The sequence below is a fragment of the Equus asinus genome, chromosome 10 (genome assembly GCF_041296235.1).
Source record: "Equus asinus isolate D_3611 breed Donkey chromosome 10, EquAss-T2T_v2, whole genome shotgun sequence".
NCBI classification, from domain to species: domain Eukaryota; kingdom Metazoa; phylum Chordata; class Mammalia; order Perissodactyla; family Equidae; genus Equus; species Equus asinus.
Window position 1 is genome coordinate 11,454,989 of NC_091799.1, and position 7,071 is coordinate 11,462,059.

The 7,071-nt window shown below is 55.7% G+C and overlaps 1 protein-coding gene across 8 annotated transcripts; it reads right to left on the reverse strand.

Moving 5' to 3' along the window:
- Nucleotides 1-395: 395 nt before the first annotated feature.
- ENTR1 (endosome associated trafficking regulator 1) lies at nt 396-7,047 on the reverse strand. 8 transcript variants are annotated; one of them, XM_044778410.2, is made up of 10 exons: nt 6,833-7,047; nt 6,531-6,638; nt 5,743-5,811; nt 4,832-4,947; nt 4,141-4,548; nt 3,493-3,566; nt 2,966-3,077; nt 2,589-2,651; nt 1,993-2,132; nt 396-1,436 (listed from the first exon to the last, which is right to left on the reverse strand). In XM_044778410.2, the coding sequence occupies exons 1-10, from the start codon at nt 6,900-6,902 to the stop codon at nt 1,337-1,339; spliced, it is 1,260 nt and encodes a 419-aa protein (XP_044634345.2). In that variant the 5' UTR covers nt 6,903-7,047; the 3' UTR covers nt 396-1,336. The 8 variants fall into 8 exon arrangements, with proteins under 8 accessions (XP_044634345.2, XP_044634344.2, XP_044634349.2 ...); XM_044778409.2 differs by having other exon boundaries at nt 6,531-6,680; XM_044778414.2 differs by having other exon boundaries at nt 6,531-6,642; nt 6,833-6,955.
- Between the last annotated feature and the right edge of the window lie 24 nt (nt 7,048-7,071).

Genomic DNA, 7,071 nt, shown 5'->3' on the forward strand with positions numbered 1-7,071 from the left:
ACCCCAGAACCCACTTTCCACCAACGGGCAGGGGCATGAGATGGCGCTGGGGGTAGGCTAAGGGACGTATTCATGGTGACTTCTGGAAGATGCTTACCTGTAGCTAAGATCAGAGGGTCTAGCAGTTTAAATGTCTTTTGAAAATTCAACCACACAATCTCAAAGAATCTCCATGACACACGTTTACAGTGTGCTGGTCACTGTGGTCAGGCCCTGGCAGGAGTGGTCTGAGGCTACCCCTGACCCCACGCACCAGGGGACTGACACTGCATTTATCAGCATAAATCACCTGTTATAACATGCACAAACGTGTGCCCTGCCCTTAGAGGGCAGCAGCATGATTCTCAAGCATAAACAACTGGCTTAGTCAGGGAAAAAAAAGGGGACGGAGAACATGAATTCTCGAATTTATTAAATAAGAAAGCTGTCGATGTGAACAGGAGAGAAAAAGGAAATTTATTTAAAAAAGTAACATCTACAGGAAAAGAGCCGAAAAGGCACACAGTGCGTGTTGCGCCTCCCCATGTGGGAAGGCAGTGGAAAGGCACCTGGAGACCTGGTGACCTGGGACGGCTCTGCCCACACCCTGCGTCCCTCCAGTCTAAGCCTCGTTGTACAAAATGCCACTTGAGGCAGGTATCAAACCCTCTAGCCAAAAGCAGGTTTTCAAAGCTGCAGGCCCATGGAGAGGTGTGTGTAGATGGCTTCACGCCATGGAATGCCTGTGCTGAGCTTGGTCCCTGCTGGAGGACAGTGGTGTCCACCGTGGGGGGCGTCCATGCTCAGGCCACCAACCACAGGAGCCACCCCTGTGAAGGCTGCCAGAGTGGACTGTGGGCCAGAGGGGTGCTGACCGGTGGCAGAAAGGCACAGGTCCCCATCCAAGGCAACCGCTGAAAACACGGCTCGCTTAGTGTTTTTCCCTACTTACTTACGAAGTCAAGGATGATCAATCAAACTTATCTTACAATTAATGTTCTCGAATGTAATGGAAAAGACTTACTACAGAACTGCTGTTCTCATGTTTAGTAACTTTAAAAAATCGCCAGCTTTTATAAAAATGTCTTCCGATAGATCATTAATCTCTACAGCAGCGGGCGTTCGTTCACAAGAGGGGGCTGCACAGACAGCACAGGTGCAGCGTGCACGCCCGGGAGCTGCTCCTCAGGGCAGGTGGCTAGTAATACTGTCTCAGGTCATGAAATTAGTATCTCATGATAAATACGTTTACTACGGGCGAAGGCTGCACATTTAAAGACACAGTGGCATTTTAAAATCCGGTAAGTAGTGATCTCAGGCTGTAAACAGGCTGGTAGCTGGAGTGTCTCCGCGGTTCTCAAGATGACTCCTCCTCCTCTTTAATTTCAGAAATCCTGTCTATAGATTTAAGGATTTCAGCAACGAGATTCAAGGTCTCAGCTCCAGAAACCAGCTGCCTAAAATGAAAACGTGGCTGTCAGGGGCAGCTACGGCTCTTCAGTAGCAGTGACAGAAGCGCTAAAGCCAAGCAGTTCCAGGGGAAGCCCAGGTTTGTAACGTCCTGGGTTCACTCTGAGGAGACTCTCCCACTCGACTGAAAGACAGCGGGCTTCGTCATTCCCGCCAGTGCTCATGCTGTGGCTGGACACGGCTGTCCTTGCAGAGCCCAGCCCAGGGGGCAGGAGATGATGATGAGTACTAATAAGGCAGCAACTGCCAGTCCCCAGGAGCTCCTCCTGTGCCCAGCGCGAACCAGGGGCCTCTTCGAGCAAGAGGGGAATATCGTTACTCGCTTCTCAGAAGGTGAGGGAGCTGGGACCCAGACCTGCCTGATGTAGACATTCACACCTCCCAGGTAAGGACGGCTGTGACCCTGGGTTAACAGGATCGTCGAGCACACTTCCCCCCTGGAGCCCCGAGAAACCCCCTGCTGAGGGAGGCCCCCCGGAGCTGAGGGCCTCTGCGCCTCAGCCCTCACGGTGCCCAGGCCCCCCGGCTCCCGGCCACACTCACTTTATGGAGGTGTGCGCGTTGTTCATGACCATGTGGAGGTTCTGCAAGGCCACCTCAGTGTTCTGCTTCACCACCGTCAGGCTGGCGCCCTGGCCCGACCGCAGGGCTTCGTTCTCCCGCTTGAAGTTAGTGACCTGCGCCTGGGGCAGTGAGCAATTAAGGACTTTTACGGCTGAACAAGAGAGCAGCTAGAAGGCAGTCCCACTCACGCAAACACGGCACTCTTGGAAGAGGCAACTGAGGGTGGGGGCCGTGACAACAGGGACTCTCTCCTAGCTGGGGGCTCCTGAGGGGCACAGGCCTAGGGCTGGCCCCTTGACTTCAGTCCATCCCCAGCACCGATCTACAGAAGCAGTGCACATGCCATCTCAGAGAAACAGTAAACCCGAGAGTCTCTCGTTAAGCAGAACAGGACGAGGAGGACGGAACTCTTTCCTTCATTTAAGGCCCAAGGGGAGAGCTCACGCTGTCCTGATTTTAGGTGCTTCATCTGTTGGGGGAGGGAGGAACCCCAGCAGAGGTCCTATTGTGTCTTTTCTGGAAGTTACTGGAATTTGCATGCACGTGACAACAATGAACACCTTTGCTCTAATTACCTGGAGCAAGCTTACTTCCTGTTTCAGTTTCATAACGTGATTTTCTGCTTTTACAGCCCGTTTCTGTTAGCAAAAAAAAAAAAAAGCATGGCTGACCTGGTGCTATGGAAGCAGGACGTGCCCCTCCTTTCCAGCCGCACCCAGGAGCCCACCAGCTCCCCCAGGCAGGCCCGCGTTCTGGGGGCTCACAGCCCATTGTGAGGGCCCTCCATCCACAGAAGCTGTGCCCCCACGGTCCGCGCCCCCAGGGCAGGGCTTGGCAACAACTACGCCCAGGACTCCAGCCACCTTAGAGTGACCCACACAACACGTCACAATCTCCACCCCTGACAGCAGCTTGGCCCGCCCCCTCCTTCAGACGAGGAAACTCCTCCCACCGTCATCAGCTCCAGGTTCTGCTCCACCTGCTGAACCACGGATTCCAGATCGTGATAGTCACTTTCCTCTTTTATCATTTTTGCTTCTAATTTCTGCTCAAGGGTCCTCACCCTTTTAAAGAAAAAACCCAAGTTATGAATAACTCACGTGACTAGCCCTAAGAATCTTCTAACAGGCGTTTTAATGGGATCGATTAGATAAAAACCACAAGAGCCCACTGTCTCAGAAGGAAGCTCAGTGAGGCACAGACCTGAGGTGGTAACCTCAGAGCTGGATCCGGAGCGGCTCATGGTCAAGGGCACCGGGGAGCCGTGGGACGGCCCTGCTGCTCTATCGTCAGGTGTGCTCCATTTTGGTCTAATGTTTAAAATAAACTTACACAGAACACAAGAAACGTGTTTGATACTGAGGATTTACGTACAATAAAACCCAGACTCAGTTCAACTCGGATTACTTTGTGATGGCTTTAACATTGATTGCATGTTGGAGATGTTTAAATTGCAATCCTAACTCAAAGCTTACATACATTTCTGTTTGAGTTTCAGAGAAGCTCTGAACCTCAGTCAGCTTTCTTCTTAGCTTAGAATTTTCATCTTTCAGCTGCAGAGAAAGAAAATCCTCATTAGAAACTCGGCGTCTCGCTCACAAGGGGTCTGCACTGGTGCGGTTGCCGCTGGAACTTCTCAACAGATATTCCAGCGCGTCAACCTAGAGGCCACTCACAGAGACCACCACGAATAAAGGTGTCTGCTTTTTACAGGCCTAAGGTCAGACACTGCAGTCTTACTCACCCCTTCTAACTCTTTTTTAGGTGAGTGTAACGTTTAAGAAAAATTTCCTCTACTCAGAACACCTGGCGAGATGTTCCTGCACTGACGGCTGCAGTGGATCCTGTTCTTCGTGGGGCTCACCTTTGCTCCAGCACAGCCTGACGGGCCCTTCCTTACAAACCCGCACAGCGCTTTTCAATTCGTTACATCCACAGTGTATCGGTCAGCACCGGGGAGAGCACTCCACATGGAGACTCTGCAGCAGGGTGCCGCACACACACTGTCTTGTCCTTGGAGCCCAAACCCCAGGCCATCAAGGACACAAAGGCTCCAGGTTTTCTCCGAGACGCTGCTCAGACATGAACTGTTTGCCAGGGAGCCGGCGCACAGCCCCCCTCACTTACTGCTTCGTAACTTATCTGCAGCGTCCGAAGGTGCCTGTCTCCCAGAGACTCTCCGTGGGCTGCAAAGTCTGTGCCGGGGCTCCCCGCTGGAGAGACGCGAGACTCGGAGTCACTAAGCGTCCACGGGGGCAGAGACTCGGGCCCTACCAGCTCTGACGGGTTGGAGAAAAAGGAGACATATGTGCTGCAGGGCGACGTGCTGGCAAGGACCCTCGAGGAGTGGCTCTGCTCCACAGCAGACGGCAGGTAGGCCCCGTTCCAACCATCGTCCTCATCCTCATCCTCGTCGAGAAGGTCGCCAGCCCCCGTCGGGTCTTCGAAGAACGGCTGCTGATATTCCAGGCCATAACCCCCCGTTTGGGATGTTGGGGAGTCACGGTCGAGTCCCAGTGAGTGCCTCGGGGCTTCCTAAAGAAAACACCAGGAGGCCAGGCTTAGACCCAGAAGCCACTGCAGGCCTTTCTTCCTAGATGTTCAGCGTTGGAACACAAAGAAAGGCCTCATCTTGTCGACCAGGAAAGATGAGAGCCAGGAAGGATCCAAACAGCTTCTTAACCCTGCACAATTTCTCCGCTAGCATTAGCAGCTGCCTCGCACTGCCCCACAACTCCCGCACGATCTCCTCCAAAGGAAGGCTGCAAGTCAGAAGAGATATGCTCTGGAGGACTTTCTGACTCCTCCTCGGGTTTACCTTTGCATAAATTCTGCTGTCGGTCGTGTCCTCCTTCGACAGGCCGAGGCTCTTGGCTTTCAGAAACTCTTTAAAGGAGAATGGATTTGCCTCTTCCAGATCTTCAAGTTTATCGTCTGAAATAACAACAGATAAATGCAAAAAGTCCTGCAAAAGTCGTTAAAAGGGAACTTTCCTATTCGTTTCTCTTTCCAAAACACGACCATGTCTAAAATTGACAATGCCACCTCGTCGTTCCACCAGAACTGAGAGAGACCAGGGAACAGGAAAGCTGGCCAATAAACCAGATCTGCTTCTGCATTCATGACAATCCTTCCCATTCCCCACCCCTCGGTCCCCCCACCTTGCTGCCCATGGGGACCACCTGGGCATCTGGCTGACTCCCACCTGCCTCGGCTCCCGTGCAGGCTGACAGGCCGACTGGCGCAGCGTGCACTGGGGGCTGTCAGGGCTCCAGAAGTGCAGCCAGGTCGAGAATCACTGCTCTCCCTCCACCCTCTTCCCCACGCGCCCGTCCACCACTCCCTTCTCTTTCTCACTTCCTTCTTGCTCTCCCAGTACCTAACGGGCCACACTGTCACCCTTGCGGCCCCCCAGGGAGCTGAACCCAGGAGCCAACCTCGTGTAAAGTTGGCTCCTGTACTCCCAGCTCCTGCTGTCCCCTCAGACCCCTCAGGTGTGACTTCCTGCTTCTCTGCTGTCCCTCATGTCTCAGGTTCTCTGGTCCTTGTGCTCTTCTTCCTTCTCCCCCAGGGTCAAGATCGAGTCCGTGGGATTCTACCCCCACCTGCTCTTTCAGGCTCCAGGTACACCAGTTATATGCTGTCAAACTGACAGCCCCACCACCAGGCATGCGCCCGGCACTGAGTGTAGGACAGAAAGAAAAAAAAAAGATTACTGAACTACTCTACCTCCAAAATGTGTCTCCTGGGCTCCCGATGGACCTTGCTTAGTACACTTCCCCTTTCCATAGCCAAAATCTGTGAAGAGACATTGTCACCTCACCCTGATCACGGGAAGCCTTCACGGCCAAGAGGTTTTCCGACATGGGGTCTCTATTGCGTTGGTTCTCATAGCCTTGGAACTTCTAGAACACAAGCCCTGGCTCCTGCCCCTGGAAATGGTCTGACTTCCAAGGGCCCTGGTATCTCTCACTCTGAAAAAGCTCCCAGGGATCTGGATGCCCAGGGGGGCAGTGCTCGTCCTCCTCTGCCTTGTGATACCCGAATGCCCTCATGGGTTGCCGTGAGCCTCTCAGACCCTGACACAGACAGCTAACCACTCGCTGCACACCCTGGATGCAGCTGATCCGGGAGAATGAGGATGAACCAAAGCTGGCCCTGCCCAGCTGCAGTGACCGGAGGATTGCTCCAGCTGTTTCCAGTCACTGCCTACTGAATGAAGGCTCCCTTGCCCTCCTCCCCACCACCTGGAAGGAGGAGGTTTCCTGTGCTCCCACTGGGCATACCTCTATTCCGGCACCTATCATCCTATACTGGAACTGTCTTTCGGGGTGAGGGTCTCCCTAAGACCAGACTGTGAGCTCCTAGCGGGCGGGACGCTCTCCACCTCTGTCTTCCCAGTGCCCAGCACACATTGGCGCCCGGCGCTCACCGCCGGGTCAAGGGGTGAGTTAAGGCCACAGAAGAGGTACCTACAGGTGGTGCCGGCACCCGGGTCCCTGCGGCTTGTCTCTCACCTGTGTCTCCCACGGAAGCTAGCACCGGACTGGGTACATAGCACATAAACGTCGGCCGAATGCCGAAGAAGTGGGAGTCCGGGTCCCTGCCACGGGGGCGCTCACAGTCTAGCTGGGGGAGACAGGACCGGCGCTCAGAGAACGCTGGAGCTGTAATAGACAGGGGCGACTCACCGCGCGCCGGGCCGCCTCGCCTGGACCTCGGCCCGGCCGCCCGGCCGCGGGACCCGGCCCGGCCCTGCCCTGCCCGTCCGGCCTGCCCCGCCCCGCCCCGCCCCGCCCGGCCGGCCGCCGCCGCTCACCGTCCGGAATGACGAGGCTCCGGGCCCGGGACAGCGGGGGGACCCCAGGGCGGCGCGCGTAACCCGCCATCGCCGCGGGCCCGGCGGCGCCCGCCCTCCCTAGCCCGCCAGCGGCGGCCCCATGGCCCCGGCTCCGCCCCGGCCGCGGCCTGAGTAGCCCACCCGATCGCCCGCCACTCGGCCGCCGCTGCGAGCCCTTCGTCGCGGCTTCCGCTCCGGGCGCCGGAAGTGCGCGCCCG